This window comes from Toxoplasma gondii, chromosome II (assembly GCF_000006565.2).
Source record: "Toxoplasma gondii ME49 chromosome II, whole genome shotgun sequence".
NCBI lineage: Eukaryota > Apicomplexa > Conoidasida > Eucoccidiorida > Sarcocystidae > Toxoplasma > Toxoplasma gondii.
In genome coordinates this window covers 2,102,004-2,117,572 of record NC_031469.1, presented here as the reverse complement: position 1 = coordinate 2,117,572, position 15,569 = coordinate 2,102,004, and the positions used below count along the sequence as shown (strand labels likewise).

Below are 15,569 nucleotides of genomic sequence, written 5' to 3'. Positions count from 1 at the left end.
GATTCTTGAAAAAAAGGGCTTCCTGTTTTGAAGAAGAAATAAAGAGATGGCACTAAACAAGCGAAGCAAGAAAATACCTCGGAGAGAGTCAGGCAACACACGCACGTCAAGTCGCGAACTTCGCGAGGCTTATTTGGAGCGCAGGCCGTAAAGAACACCTTGAGCAGCCGAGACTATGTTCTAGAGGTATCTTAGTACCTGTAAGAATAACAAGCACAATCATGATAGCTGAGAAGTACTATCGTGTATCTATTTTTATACCGACGGCCAATATGTGATGTGCCCCCAATAGAGAACCTAGAATAGACATACAACGCTTCAATAATACTGGGAGAGGTCGAACTATGTTGGCCGATCAGATGTCAACATCTTGCCATCGTGGGTAAACGCGCGTTATTTCGGCAGAGAGTCCCGATGCGACTTCTTGATGTGAACACACAGATCGCAGGTTCCTTCACAGTCCAGATGAGGCAAACGGCGGCATTCGAGGTTCCCAAATATATTTGTCTTCGTAAACACGTTTCTACACGGAAGGAAAATCCCAGTTCCTCGTTCGTTCAGATTCCTGCAACCTAAACCACGCTCGCTGGAGCTTCACAGACTGCAGGACCGACCCCCGACAGTGAAATGTCCGTATTTGGCGGAAGCAGTAGAGAATTCAGATCAGGCAAAGTGTACAAATACAGTGTTTTTGTTGTGAGAGAATAAGTCGGACACTGCTCGCAGCCACGCCCAGGGAGAAACAAAAACAATGTAGAAGCCCACTGTAGGCTGGCCCGCATCCATCGTATGCTAGGCGTTTCCATCTTGAAGCCGTCAGCTTTGGGGGCATTCAAGAGTGTGCTCGGGAATTAAAAAAACGCGATATGGAACGGTATTTCAAGTTTTTTGCCTGGATCATCGATAAAAAGTGTGTTAATGGCTTACACCAGTGTTAGATGGCATTGCTTAAATCTATGGTTCCGAATCGCGGGTCATCTGCAGAGAATTAATTTTAACGTGAGGAGTACAATAGATAGTCCAGCTACGATCTTTATGTTCTTAATTCTGTCTCAAAAACCGTAGAGATTCGGGAAGGAGAGTATATTTCCCCTCGTTCTTTCTCGCCAGGATGACAGGCAGGTGTGTGTTCTTTCCCTCGGGAAAAATGCAGGGAATAACGGCAAGAGGAGATTCGAAAAGAGTGCCACGTGCGACGAACTCCAACGGAACGGCCGGCATACAGGAGGCCCTCGTCCCCAAGACCTGTGCTCGTTCACATTTCTTCGATCGTTCAGAATCCCATCTGAAGGTGATCAAGGTCCTTTCAAAGAAATATCCGAAGAATAATGTATTTCAAAAGAAGCGGACTGCGTCCCTCAAAAACGCGAGACCTTTCAGTTTCAGGGTGCACACGCAACATTTTTAACGAACACAGCGTTGTTCCTTCTGGGGAATTCCTTCACTCTTACGTCTTCGTTTCCACAAAAAGGAGGAAGAAAAAAGGAAAATCAGCGTGAGATGCATTGGTTGTTCACGCCTCTTCATTTATCTTTTGCATTCCGCTGCTAAACACCTGTGCTACCTTCGAACGATCCGCTTGACATATACCATACGAAAACATGTATCTACAGCGGTGCAGATACACAGACGAAATTCCTTCAAATCATCTACGGCTTCAAGAGTGTATGCCGTTGCCAGCGTCCTTTCCTTGTATTGTGTGTATTCATCGCACCTCGAAAACTGGAGAAGGTACACAAGCACATCAGTTTGCCCCTCCCCTCCGCGCGTAACAGATTCTGTTCAACGTGCGCAATCTGTACGTCTCTTTGTTTTCTATTCTGCAATCAGTCAATCTTTTGGCATGCATGCATAGGTCGTAGAGTGCACTCGGCCGCGGGAAATCGAGATCCAGACAATGGTAGTTGTCCAAGCATCAGCATTCCGGCCACCCTTCTGTTTATCTGCAGATCGCGCTGGTTTCTCCGAGCGGCGACCGCCTCTAAACCTATTCGTTTCCTGTGTGTTTTACCTCCTTTCCGTGCACGCTTCGCGTTTTACACGGCTCTTGCCAGCTGACCCGCAGTCAGCCTTCCTCCATCCCCCACCGTGCCTCTGTCAACGCTGCCTTCTTGCTCTGCGCCTCCATCCGGTTTATTTCTCTCTTCACTTGCTCCGTTCTCACCCCGCCTCTTGAGCGCTGCTGCCACCTCAGATGTCCTGATCGTGATCTCTCCTTTTCCTTCGCCGCTTCGCTCCGCGTTCGACGACTCTCTACACAGGGACAAGCCAACGTTTTCGTCTCTCATGGTCTTGCTTCCTCTCGCAGGCGGAATTAGGCGTCGCCTTCTCGACGCGTTGGCGGGTGCTTGAGGCTACCCTTCCTCGCTGTTTTCATTTGCTTTAAGTTGGCTGATCTTGCACCTCGTTGCTGGACTGCTCCGGCTGGCTCGGTTTCAAGATCTCGCCCCAGTCGAGCTCGTCGAGGTCGTCATCAATCGTTTTGTCTATGTCTCTGCTCTCTTGTCGCGTCGAAGCCAAGTGCTGTTGGCGCTGAGCAGGTGTCGACGCGACCTGAGCGAATTGGGAGCGTCTCCACGCCAGCAGTTTGTCTTTTTGACTTCTCCTGTGTGCTCGCTTACGCGCGCGCTGCTGTCCAGGCGTCAGGACTTTTCCTGCGTCTCTCTTCTGCTGCTCCTGGTAGAGCGTTTTGTGGTACTCGGCTGCTTTGTGTGCGAGGTCTCGGAAGTACTGTGGAGGCTTGACGGAGTCGGCCTCTCGCTTCTTGTCGCTCTCCTTCTTCCGCTCCAACAACACATGAAAGTGCCGGTCCGTTTTAGCAATCTTGCGAATCTTCTCCTTCTCAATCTCATCGATCAAGTCGTCGACAGCTGCGAAGGCAAATCAGAGAGAACACGCGAGAAGGTCGAGAACCCCGGGGTGCCGAAACGCCCCCGCGCGCCCTACCTTGTGCCGACAAAAGTACCCGAAACCCAGCCAAGAGATGTTTCAAAGACGGGGGAATTAACTCGACATATTGTGCCAAATGAAACGTGTGTCTCCTTTTAATGACCCAGGGGAAACCGTTGACACAGATAGCCTGGCGAGCAGGCGCGTTCAAAGGCGTTCAACGTTTGCCATCGCAATAGCCACCAGTAGACGAAACGGCGAGTCTATCGCCGCCACAGGAGCAGGGTAAACCCTCAGCGCAAAAGCCACGCGGAGGACCGGCCAAAAGAAAACGCTGACAAATACATCAACAAGTTGACGGTACGACACGTTTTTCTTAACCGGCCCGTACACGAAACGAGAACACAAATTCTAGCTAGTGGGGCCTACACAATTCCGCACAACGGAGCACGCGTACCACCTCGAAGTCCTCGTTCCGTATGTTTACCGGGAGCTTACCTGTCCTCACGCGAGGAATGGTTTTCTTCTTGCTCCCATGAATAATAGTCTCCGCAAGGGCTTCCTCCTCATCTTCTTCGGGCTCTTCTTCTTCATCCTCGTCGCTGTAGAAGCTTTCCTGCAAAGATACACGCAGACGGAAGAGCAAAAACCGAATTGCACGAGCCTCATCCCCCCTGGGCGTGCGCTGCTGGGGTGCGTGTACGTGTATATAGATACATATATATAGATATATAGATATATATAAATATATATATATATATATAGATATATAAATATATATAAATATATAGAGATAGATAGATATAGATATGCACGGAAAGGCATGTGCATACACACGCACCAGTCCAGAGTCGTGCACACCCTAATCAAACACTTCACAAGCTACACGAACGTTTCTGGCCAGAGAAAACCGATGGAGTATGGTGGCACGTGTCTTTGCGAAGATGTCAACTACGATTGTCTTGCTCAGAATCATTTGCAAAGCATGTAGAGCATATGCGGCTTCAAAGCCTACTGGAGGAACAAAGATCTGTGGACAAAAAAAAAATCGCATACGACACAAACGGGTGCAAACGACGATTTTGAGCACATTACAGCACTCCGCAGTTGCTCTCGGAGTCTAGCGGAAGAGGCTTATGGTGTTTTAACAAGCAGCGGTCACAGATTTATCGTAAGTTCTTTGACACTGGGAACTGATAACCCCTTCCTTCTCCCCGTAAAGAAGTGGCTAGAACCAATGTCCTTCTTTCCAAGCAAGCGCTGTGCTCTAATCGAGTTTCGCTGTCACACGTCGCTGCTTCTTCCCGTCGCTTGCGGCTCCTACCATGTTCAGTTTTGCCGCCAGCTTCTCGAGGAGAGGACCCATCGATCCTCCAACTCCACTCGCGGTCTTGCCTTTTGCATTCGCTCCTACAGTTGCTCCTGCATCTGCCCCTGGTGGTGAAGACTTTTTCTGCGTAGTTTCTGCTGGAACTTGTGCCGCAGCTGGGGAGGAGGCAGGCTTGAGCGTTTCCTTGTTGGTGTCACTGGTAGGTGGCCTGGGCATTTGCGGAGCTTCCTGCGCGGGTTTGTTCCCCTTTAGAGCGTCTATGGCTGCAAAGACGTCCATCCAATTGTTCTCTGCCAAGGATCCGAGCTCCTCCGTCGTGTTTTCTTCGACCTCAACGTCGTCCTCCGACGAGACATTCTCTTCTTTGCTGCTTCCTTGGGAGGGGTCGTTCTTGCCGATCGGGGCCTCCGAATCGACATTATCGGCTGCCGCTGCCTCTCGAGCCAGCGACGCAATGAAGCAGGCTACAAGAAAAGCAGCTGTCAAGAAGCGAAAGAGCCATTTGTGGCTCGTTCCCGAACTGCGATTCACCATGGCGCGAACTTGGCTTGGCCTCGGCCAAAAAATACCGGAGGGGATGCGCCGACCCCACGCGCGAAGCCGGGTGAATGCGTGGCCGAAGTCAGCGAGGGTTCAAACGGAAGTGACAGAGAGAGGACAAAGCACGGCCTTTCACGCGCGGCAAACCTGTAAAAGACAACGAATAACGTAGGTTTTGCAACTTGACAGATGCTGGGCGCGAACGCGCCGGCGGAACGGTGGGGTGTTGTGCGAAGCGCGTATCGCTCTGACCACCCCAGATCTGGAAAACTCTCTGTTCACCCTCCAGAGAAAGTGTTTTGCGGTGACGACATGAGCTGTCCCAAGGTTCGGAAACCTACGGACCAAGTCTGGAGGCGTTCCTTTGAGTAAACCACCGAGCCGTTGCAACTTTGCCTCGGCTTGCGGGTCGCATGCTCGGGGGCCCTTGCACGGCGTGACCGCTTTTCAAACCCTCCGGAGAGTGAGCTGTTTCACCGAGCAGCACCAGTTCTTTCGCTGATAGCGCTTGTGTTTCTCGATGGATTGGTTTTCTAGACGAGGGAGAACACATTTCTGGTGAAAAGGAATTGCTCGGCCGGAACACAAGGAAGGAACAGCCGGTGGGGCACGAACCCTGGCAGTTGGGTTTCCTAGCGAAGAGTCGTTTTGGAGGGGCACTTGCGTGCCATCAAGGATGCACCGAACCCGCCGCGCCTGGTGGTGACAGAGCGACGGCAAATGCCAGAGCTTCTGGCTTGCCTGAGGCAAAGAGGGGGGAAGGGTGATGTACCTTGTCCTCCTGTTTGTCAAGGAAGGTTTTCAGCAAACAGCCCTCTTGCCTTACTTCCAGGACACCTAATTAAGCAAAGACATGATATATTTATCGAAAGGAAGCAAAGCCAGGAGAGAAGCACGACCACGTACCACAGCTTGCCACGGTATTTCGTTGATGGCAAGTCCCGCCATGTGCGATTTTCCAGTATCTGAAGTGTACCGTTTACGCTTGCACGCACCCCGGGGGATGCCTTCAGTAATACTGAATTCGCAAAAAACACGCAGCTGTCTTTCCGGGGAAAGCTGGCAAGCTCCACAAGAGGCTGCCTTAGGAGCTAGAGAGCCCTCGGGCCGCTCCAGCACGGGCGAAGCGAATGCTCAGAAACCTGATACTCCGCAAAACCAAGTAACAGTAGGCTGCTTTGGGCATGTCGCCTGCCTCGTGGCAAACAAGAGCTAAGCAAGAAGCCTCGTAAGTCTTCGGGCTGCCATTCGAACGAGATCTGCTACAGGCGACTACGCTTCTCTGAAACACAATGCCCCGCTACTGTTTCTGGAAAAAGATTGTATAGAAGACTAGCTCAGGGGCAGGACGAGGCATGACCTCCTGTATCTCTGAATTTGGGTGTCTCTCGTCAAGCATGTTCCGTAACGGCTAAGACTTTCTCGGAGGCGACAGGGCCAGCAATTTCTCAGCTTACCTCAGTCGCTGTCTGCACAGGGAAGGATTATGTGATGTTTTACTGCGACACGATGTAAGGTGAGAGCAAACGACACGCATACGGTCGATACAAATACACAAGCAATGCTCACTGCCAACAGACGCGGCTTCTTCCATAGGACCGCGAATGCACTCTCCTGTAAGGAACGTTGCTAAGGCATTGTCCCTATCTCCTAAATGTCTGTACGTAAGAGGAGAAAGTTGTGCAGCAAAGTTAAAAAAAGATCGACAGCTATCTCGTAGAGTCATGTGCATTCCCGTGGTTGTGGCTTCTCTTCTTCTTTGTTGGTTACGTAGAACAGAGAGAGTTAGTCTCATAATCGCCCCTGCCCCAGTGAGTAAACAGACCGATATGCGTGCGCCATCGGGTCAATATCGGCGCTGTCATTCACAGCAGAGAGGGAGAAGCATGGAATTTTCTCCTGCCCTCCGGTGGCGGGTGTCAGTTATGAGTGACAGAAGCGTCACGAGCAATATAACTTGCCCGAATTCCTGACAGATGCTGTTTTTCCCCCACCTCGGCTAGCCAAGACGCGCAAGCCACTGCCATAGTGACTCCAGGAGCAGATTGATCGGGCAACGGCTATTTTCAGCCCGCTCTGTCGCAATCCGATACAAGGTGGTTCAGTGAAGGGCAAACTACAGCAAAGGAAGCGGCTCTTCTTTCACATTTTGTTTGCCTCAACGAATCTGTGCGTCACCCGGTCGACTCGTGTGTATCCTGGTGCCTCATTCATCAAGCAGCTCTCCCTGCGAACCCATTTGTTAGAACGACAGAGGCATCTGTAAAATTCAGCCCCCCACAGAGAAAATCTTCTCATTTCCACAGCACTATGACGGAGCTTCAAAAGGCACAACGTCGCAGCAACCTGTCGGCTGTGATGAAGCAAGGGCATCTTCGTTTCTGGGCTGTTCTTTTGGTATGTGCTTTGGTTAGTGGCTGTGGCGCCGCGTCGGCGTCCCATTCAAGTTTTACCGCCAGCCAGGTGGTTGAGGATGAGTCTCCTCCAAATAAAAACGAGAGAATCAACCCAAGCGGTGACGTCGATGGACACGAGGAAGGCAGCTCACCAAATGTGTCACAGGTCGAGAAAAATCGACTCCCTGACGGCCGAACGTTTGGTGGGTCGGGTCGCGATTTGCCCTCTGAGGAAGGCAACCAACAAGCTGACTTGTCTTCGAGTACAGGAGAATTCCAAGGGTCTCGTGCCCGTCAACACGACGACCAGCGGGCATCAAGCAGCAAGAGAGACGACGCGGGAAGTGAAGTGAACGCGTCTCATGAGAATGTCATTGCAGTACAAGAGACCGAAGCTGTTGATAGGGCGCGTGACAACACATTCACCAAAAGACCCAATCCGCGTAAATTGGCAGCCGGCTTTTACCCGGGGGGGATGACAGCCACGCCATACGGAGCGTATCTGAACTGGTACAGAACAGCCTACTTGCCGTGGTATTATACGACCTTTGGTACGGCTGCAAGCGCTCCAGTACTCACTTCGCCGGCTGTGTACTCATCTTATTACCCAACTGTAGCAGCTACAGTGGCAGCTGCTCCTGTCCAGGCGGCATTTCCGGTTGTACAGCAAGCGGTAGCAGAACAAGGGCCCATCAATGTCGTGCAACCAGCTATCGCCCTTTCTCAGAGGGCGACGGTTCCTGTCGTACAGCAATCGGCAGTACCTGTAGCTGTCCCCGGGAGAGCCGCGCTGGCGCCAGTGGCCGTGACTGCGCCGAATCCGGTCGTCACCACGACCCCTACAGAAGCACTGCTCAGCCTCGAAGAGCCAGCGAATGGTAGCGGCATTCAACAGCTGATAGCCCCAGCACCTGTTGCTCTTCTTGCGGCACCTTATGCCACCGGAAACGGGAATAGCAGAGGGAGCCGCGCAAATTCCCGGTACAGCGACGGTGTCGGGGGCCTCGGCCTGTCGAATTTTGCCGCTTTTTTGGCCAGACCTGACGGGACTCTGGCAGCCATCGGTGGGAACGGGACGTAAATATATCCCTGCCATATGGTTGGGACGTTACATTTGTTGAGGGAAATGAAGGTTTCTTGTTCCACGAATTGTTTCTTGCTCCAAACGAGGCTACGATGTGTCCTAATCAATCACGAGGAAAAATGCAGCGAAAGACACTGGCACTGTGAAGACGTGCTTGCGTGTGTCAGCAGCAAGAATACTCTCACTTGCTCTACGCCGTCAAAACTGCCTGCTTTGCTGTCGGTTACAATACCAGGTGCGCAGAACCGCGACCCCAGTGTCGCTCCTTTGAACACCACAACAGCTATCTTTCGTGAACCGTTGCTCCAGCTGAACTGCTGCTCTGCACTCATTCACTGCCGACGGAAGAAGGAACCTGACCATCGTCTTTCAGCATTCTCTCTCAGGTCAAGACTCGCTGACGTTTCCCGTCAAGCGTTTTTGGTCCCTGTAATGTTACTGCGAGTAAGCAAACGGACAGACTTTAAACGGTTAGCAGTCATCAACTGAACCAAGAACACCACTGACGGTGAAGTACACCATGATGTCCGAAGGTATTCGCGTACACAAGCAGCCATAAAAAATTGCATGTTCACTGTATCACTCTTCGTGATTACATTTCTTCCCAGTTCCGCACCAACCGACTGAACGAACTTCGGACCATCCACTCACCAGTCACCTCTGCATCACACTTGAGGCATCACGTTAATATGCTTTAACGCCGGCAGTATCCGTGCGAAACTCACATCCATCATTACTCCGGCGTGCTAGCTCAGGTACGTAGGCCTATCTGCCTCTCTCGTATCTAGCCTTTAACAGTAGTATCTTCTCCTATGGTTGGCTGTACCATCCAGAAGGCGGAACTTCTCAGTTCCTCAACATGGGCAGCCACAGACGTAAATCTCGTAAATGCAATTGCGCCTGGGGCCAGAATGCACGACGGGCCCACGTGCGCCGCCAGGGACATCGAGATCTTACATTGAGGACATGGTTAGGGCCGCCCTGTACCACTATGCCACCCTCAGAAAATCATATATTTAGATACAACATGTGCTGTCATTAGAGCATACCAGTCTCCTCTTTCAGTCACTTTATACGGTTTGCGGCACAAACAGCACGTGCCTTCCCAAAAAATAATCGGAAAACGTTTTTACTGGGATGCTATGTATACAGACGTATTTTCAACATCCCCTTGACCTGTCACCTAGCATTCACGTCATCACAGACGCGCAGAACTGAATGTTTACATGCTCCCCATAGTTGCACTGCTTCATGTACAGCCTGTTTTTACCTCTGGCCTGTCTCAGGAAATATGCAGTGCACAACCACCAAAGTTAAACTCGGTTGACAAACACTTCGTTCTCTTTTACAGCGAGCTTGATATGTTTTCGAGGCCTCCGCATCCTTGAAACGCTGTTTCGCAAACAGAAACGGAAACCTCAGTCCGGTGATTCCTCACTGCTTATCCTTGTTGCTTGCAATCAGAGAGTTCAAAAGAATTTACCACGAAACGGGTCTTGTCCCGCATTGTCCCCCGCTGTTTCATACCGCAGAATTCACCAAATATCCCAAAGCAGCAAAAAACGTCTTCACGTCGTTTAGTCCAACAAACTGCGCGATCCCGGGGACGAGTACAAAAGGAACTGGGTACGTGCGGCGCCCCACCACAAGCGGCTGTAGGTTTGGAAGGATCACCATGCGGACACGGCTGTGTAGGCCTGAGGCAAACGGGAAGGCAACAGAACAGCAAACCCGACAATCCTGACGCATTCGTCAGTCGCCAGCACCGATTAGTGTTCGAGAACGCCTCCCGATGTGGACGAGATACGGGGAGTTTGTCGATGGATTGAGCGAGTCGTAATATAAATAATGTATTGCTGTCAGCCGTTGCCTTGTGCGCTGAAACCGTCATATGTTTCTTATACAGAGACTGCTCCGTACCACTTCCTGAGACAGGAACGTAGACAAGCAGCGTCTCAAAAAGATGATTTTGAGATTTGTTTCGACCAAACACGAAGTGAATCACACGTCAGATAATTCGCCTGGATGCCGGCAGGCTGCTCGAAATCGTTCTGTTTTCTTGCCTTTGTTTCTCATGGTCGCTACAATCTTCTCAGCTGCCTTTGTCACAGGACGACTCCTTGCAAGAAATGCGTGCGCAACTACCGGAGTGTACGTCCAACTTTGGGAGTCCGCCGCCACATATGCAGCAGCGATCCGGGCTTGAATTTCGACAGCCCCTGCGGCAAGCAACATCACAGAGAAATGGACACCGACGGTTGTGCATGTGTAACATGGTATTACACCGTAACCTAACTGACATCGACGGGTCAGAGATCGCTGTCGCCGTCAAAAAGAGTGCGGGGACGGATCCAGGTTCACGAGACCGCCGGATTTGGGTAAAGTTTTTCCACCTGAGACGTGAGAATCGATCTCTGCCCGGCGGTATGTACGAATTTTTGAGTTGCACAAGGTAACTGGGGGACGCTAAATCGATTCCCGCCCTCCTAAGGTCTTTCGTGGAGGACGGCAAAGGATATAAACCTTTCTCTGTATGGAATACACGGATCGGATTCTTGTTGGCCTGGTACCTGCTTAGTAACTTGATGAATGTTATTTACGCGTGATACGGACTCACCTCGCGCGATAACGACGCCGCGTGTGATCAAGAAAGGCTCGTTCAACTGTTTCCTCAGTTGCGTTTTGTCCGACTGCGCGGGTAGTCGCGTGACGGCAAAATGTTTCCTGACTTGTTCAAAGAGCCCCAGACCACTAAGCCAGTCCAACAGCCCTGCAGAAGGAAAGTTCACCAGACCAAAGCCAGAAGAACATCACTTCCGTTGTCCAAAGCGCCTGTCTTCTCATTGGTGCCTTCCACAACCGAGGGGCGTCGGCTCGAGGGAGAATACAAAAGTGCAGGAGTGAACCGTATCTGGATGAGGCTTCAACACAGGGACACAGGGTCTGCGACACAAAACACGGACACAAGTAAGCTTTAGAAGAAGGAGATAAAGACGCAAAACTTACTCTGGCACGGAGCCAGGTTGGCGGAGTTGCAAGCAAGCGTCGCGCCCCTGAGTCCCACGGGCAGAAGGAGAGCCAGACTTTCGCCCGTCTTGCTGCTGCGAGGGGCTGGCCACAAATCCGCATCTTTGTCACCTGCATCTTTCCCCTCTGTAGATACACTGGGGGCTTCGCCGGCAGGCAGGAAAGGTGGAGCGCCGTCGTTACGAGACGGTTGCAGGGCTTGCAGCGCCTGGCGAAGACGCGCCGGTGTCGGGATGAAAGATCCCAGAGCATGAAGGAACCGCACGATTTCCTCTGTTCCGAAGATAATCCGGTTTCCAATACCCAAGGCAGGGAACACCCCAAGACCCGCGTTACGGAGGACCTGGAATCGAGACAGGGAAACGGAAGACAAGGACACTGCAAGTTTCTCTTTCTAGGAAGGCTCAGGATTTTGTCTGGTCCGTTTGCTAGCCGAGTCACAAATACGCGCGAGGCCAAGCGTCAAACAGCCGACTCAGGCTGCACACGCGCAACCCACAGCATGCAACACAAGACATCGAGCCTCGCGCAAACCATTGTGCATGTGGTTGACAAACTCGAGAGCCCCGGAACGCAATGTTGGTACTCTCCTGGGACATTGCCAACGTCACGGATATGTATGTAACCGCCCTCCATCTTACAGCACATCGCCACTTTGTACGGAGTCCACTGAAGTAACTTTCACGGGAAATACACAAGGAAGCGGAGTATTTCGGCACATTTCACGATACTCATATACATCGTCTAGCTTAAGTAGTCAGCTTGCGGCACTTAAATTATGTTGGTAAAATCTGATTCACAAAAAGTTATTGCGACCAAGGAAGCTCACATCACACAGTGAGTGGCTCCGTTGGCGCACGGAGGTTTTCTTGTAGTCGTCAGGGCGACTCCCTGTTACACCTTATGAAATGAGATTCTTAAGAATAAATAAACGACCTTTTTCTGGGGAGTACATACTATGATCTGGACTACTGGTTTACATCGGAAGGTTTTTGGTTACCCGATTCAAGTTCTAGTGTGTGAGGGGGGAGTCCTGATATGCACCAAAACGTAAGCTGTACAGCACGGACCATACACCCTGACAATTCTTACCGGAGGAACGTCTGCCTTGGGCGGGTCGCTCTTGTGAACCTTAACAACGTCGACAAAGCCTGTCTCAGAGAGAACGTTCATGATTTGCTGCAGTTCAGAACATTCTTTGCTGCTTGCTGCAGGTGTGTAAAGATCGAGGCTTAGGCCGAGAGGCTCCCACCAATGCTTCGAAACGGGGTTTCCCACCGGCAGCATCTCCTTTGGTATCCAGCCCTGCGCTCTGTGCGCAACACGCTCACCCTTCTTTGTTGCCGCGGCTGGGTCCGCTTGGACTGTCACAAGTTGAGCACGGCGCATAGATTCACGTTGCTGTTCTTGTGCCATCAGTCGAGCTTTCACCACTAAGCGAGTCAAAAGAAAGTCCCGGATCTCTCTGAACCCAAAAAAAAGCCGCTCCGTTCCTGTGGTGCGGTTTACGACAGATAAAATCGGTTCGCCTTCCATATCATCCTTTGCCAGCTCGGCTGCATCATCTTCTTGGCTGAGAGTCTCCGCAACATCGTCAGATGCTGCAGGAGCTGTCAGTTTCGCAGTCACTGCTTCCACCGCACCCTGCGTTTCGCTTCGAGCTCCCTCGCGTCTCTTCTTTTCCTCCCAATCGCGCATGCTGTATATGTGTTGGAGATGTTGCAGCAGAATACTGTTGCTGGGGTCCCTCAGATCCACAATTCTCATCAACTTGCAATGCAGCATGTACAGCAAGGTCACAGTATCAATCGCAGCCTGCACGCTTCGGTGTTGTCTGGCATGCCGCCCTGGCCCACGTTCTCCACGTCCCTCCGTTCTCGGAGTCTGCGTCTGCTCCCTCTCATTGACAACGCCCTCAACATTTCCACCTGCATTCTCTTGTAGGTTCACAGTGGCGGAATCTTTCGCCGCAGGTGCATCTCCTGCACCCAAGAAAAGTACGAAAACTTCTTCCTCCTCCCCAACATGGCTGTTGCACAACAGTTTACCCCACGACCCCACTGGGTTTCCGCTACTGGCTACTCGTCGAAGAGCCGGAACAGGCCCCGCCAACGCTGCCGCCATTGTTCGGTTGTAGAGCTTCGCGATGGGGTGCTTGAACGCAGAAGTGTTTTGAGGCTTGCGCTGCACTTGTGGCTGCTTCGTTGCTGGTGAGTCTGATGGGCCATGCGCGGAAGCTTTTGAGTGTGTGTTGGTGGGAATTGCCGTAAACAAACATAAGCAAAAACATACCGAGAGAAGCAGCAGAAGCGCGGAACTCGCCGGGCGGCGTGCCGCGCACAGGGGAGGTTTGTCCCCGGTTTTGAAACGTACGTCGTCCCCGCAGCGATGCTGTTGTGAGACACGGCAGGGAACGTAAAAAAAAAACGAAGAAGACCCACTACGACGGCTTAAGGATGTGTTGTCCAGCCCAGCATCGGCCCCTATACCTCTGAGTCGCGCCCCTGAGGGGCTCGCTGGGGCTACTGGTCTCATTGCTTGTTACAACTGAAGAGGTAATAGAACGGTACTCTCCTGGCGAGCCTAAGGACTAGCTTGGAGAGAACGACTGTTTCTCAACTGCAGCTGCGTTTCACGTTTCCACCATTATTTTCGACTAGCAGCAGAAGTCTGGATCGATAACTTGGGAAAAGGCTCCAGCAGCCCGTCTCTACGGAGAAACTTTATCTCACCAAACGAATCAGACACGCACATTGTAAACTATACAGACTCAAAAATCAGGTGGAGCTCCGAGTAACGCCATTTGCGGAAGCTGCTCACAAAATTTGTCATGTATGCGCTTTCGCCGTCGGCCATCTCCGCATAGCCTGATGAGGAAATTCGGACAATTCCCTGGGCTAGATAAGACACCCTTGGTATGACTGGCCCGCAACACTCGAGTATCGAACTATGGAAAGGCACAAATGAGGCGCAAATATGCGGCGAGATTCACAATCGGATGCATGACAAAGCCACCGGCATTCCGCTACCAGCTCAAAAGTAGGGAGGGGAGGAAGTAGGGAGACACTTGCAACTTTGGCTCGGTTCGCGGACCTCAAAAACGCCCCGTCATTACTCCACAAGTATGCAAAGCCACATGTTCCGTCACGAAATTTTCCCGTTCCGGCAAGGCGTACCAGCAAAAGCTCGCTGCACCGCCGGCGCCACCCGTACCCCCAGCCACACGATTTTCCCCCTGGACCTCCCGACTTCTGTCGTGGAAGCCGTTTTCCAATAGCGACTATTGAGGTGAGTGTGTCTTGGTGTGTAACAATGATATCTCACTCTCCTAACCACTGCACATTTTCGCGATTTCCAAAGTGTGTCAGGTTTCCGCGACGCAAACCCGCTAAGTGCCGGTACTGGTCACAAAAACTATCGGGTTGACAAGCGCCCGGCTACCGGGTGGCTTCAACCGCGTTACTACCGACGATACTTGAGTCTACAAAAACAACCAAACGGCAGAACTATGCTCCTATTGAGACAAAAAAGTCGGAGAAGGTACTGATCACCGCCTTCTGCGAAAGCGTATTCGTACATCATCTCATCGGGACATGAAATTTATTGAACGCCGTTGGCAGCGTTCAGTGTCTAACTGTGTCGGGGCTGAGACGTCCAGCGCGCAAGTCCCGTTGTGTGAGCGATGGAGCCCCATCCCCATCTGCTATCACAGGCACGGGACCCATTCCAGAACTTCAGTTGAGCATTTGCTTTTCTGTAAACACATACTCCTTCCAGTTATGTGCTACTTCCACGACGAAACAAATTCGTCACCGCCGTGATGGGCTGCAGTCTGCAGACTCAAGTCTGTGGGGTTTCTCGGAGACTGTGTGGTCAACAAAGCCGAAAAAATGTTTCGACGTACGAGTGGACTCAGGAGGAAACGTTTGTGTAGACTTGGTGTCTTCACAAGGATCCTTCTTAAGAGGCTTCGACAGAGCAGTAGATCAGAAGCCACGAAGAACCAATCGTTTTCCCTGCTGCTCGCTGCGCCGCTTGCTTACACGAAGTACCCGAAGAGTTTCAGTTGTAAAGAGTGAGAGGATAATCACTACGTTTATCCCTGAGTCCACTTTAAAGAGTATGTTCACATAAGAAGAACAAACCACGGAGGGCATAGGATGTACCACCTACCATCTTATACCTTACTACCGGATTGGTTCTATGCTCATAGCAAACCAACACAGAGTAAGCCCCTTGCTAAACACAGAGGAACACTCACGTGCAGCACTAGATGTGGGAGCGTCAAGCGGGAACAGCAGCA

The 15,569-nt window shown here is 51.5% G+C and overlaps 3 protein-coding genes across 3 annotated transcripts; 1 reads left to right on the top strand and 2 right to left on the bottom strand.

Moving 5' to 3' along the window:
• Positions 1-1,514: 1,514 nt before the first annotated feature.
• On the bottom strand, positions 1,515-5,030 carry TGME49_297920 (hypothetical protein). Its single transcript, XM_002371171.2, has 3 exons — positions 4,214-5,030; positions 3,388-3,505; positions 1,515-2,870 (listed from the first exon to the last, which is right to left on the bottom strand). Exons 1-3 carry the CDS (start codon positions 4,751-4,753, stop codon positions 2,383-2,385), a joined length of 1,146 nt encoding a protein of 381 aa, XP_002371212.1. The 5' UTR covers positions 4,754-5,030; the 3' UTR covers positions 1,515-2,382.
• A 1,735-nt stretch (positions 5,031-6,765) lies between these two features.
• Positions 6,766-8,623, top strand: TGME49_297910 (hypothetical protein). Its single transcript, XM_002371170.2, has one exon. It carries the CDS (start codon positions 7,070-7,072, stop codon positions 8,234-8,236), a length of 1,167 nt encoding a protein of 388 aa, XP_002371211.1. The 5' UTR covers positions 6,766-7,069; the 3' UTR covers positions 8,237-8,623.
• Positions 8,565-14,605, bottom strand: TGME49_297900 (hypothetical protein). Its single transcript, XM_002371169.2, has 5 exons — positions 12,359-14,605; positions 11,246-11,609; positions 10,857-11,009; positions 10,303-10,458; positions 8,565-9,936 (listed from the first exon to the last, which is right to left on the bottom strand). The coding sequence occupies exons 1-5, from the start codon at positions 13,799-13,801 to the stop codon at positions 9,761-9,763; spliced, it is 2,292 nt and encodes a 763-aa protein (XP_002371210.1). The 5' UTR covers positions 13,802-14,605; the 3' UTR covers positions 8,565-9,760.
• Positions 14,606-15,569: the final 964 nt, after the last annotated feature.

Bases quoted from the DNA above. Each gene is read 5' to 3' on its own strand.
- TGME49_297920 (XM_002371171.2), bottom strand. From the start codon at position 4,753: ATGGTGAATCGCAGTTCGGGAACGAGCCACAAATGGCTCTTTCGCTTC. The intron at 3,506-4,213 runs GTAGGAGCCGCA...GTATCTTTGCAG, and splicing joins TGGCGGCAAAACTGAACATG to GAAAGCTTCTACAGCGACGA. The intron at 2,871-3,387 runs GTAAGCTCCCGG...TTGCCTTCGCAG, and splicing joins CATTCCTCGCGTGAGGACAG to CTGTCGACGACTTGATCGAT.
- TGME49_297910 (XM_002371170.2), top strand. From the start codon at position 7,070: ATGACGGAGCTTCAAAAGGCACAACGTCGCAGCAACCTGTCGGCTGTG.
- TGME49_297900 (XM_002371169.2), bottom strand. From the start codon at position 13,801: ATGAGACCAGTAGCCCCAGCGAGCCCCTCAGGGGCGCGACTCAGAGGT. The intron at 11,010-11,245 runs GTAAGTTTTGCG...TTCCTTCTGCAG, and splicing joins CAACCTGGCTCCGTGCCAGA to GGCTGTTGGACTGGCTTAGT. The intron at 9,937-10,302 runs GCAAGAAAACAG...CGTTTGCCTCAG, and splicing joins AGCGACCATGAGAAACAAAG to GCCTACACAGCCGTGTCCGC.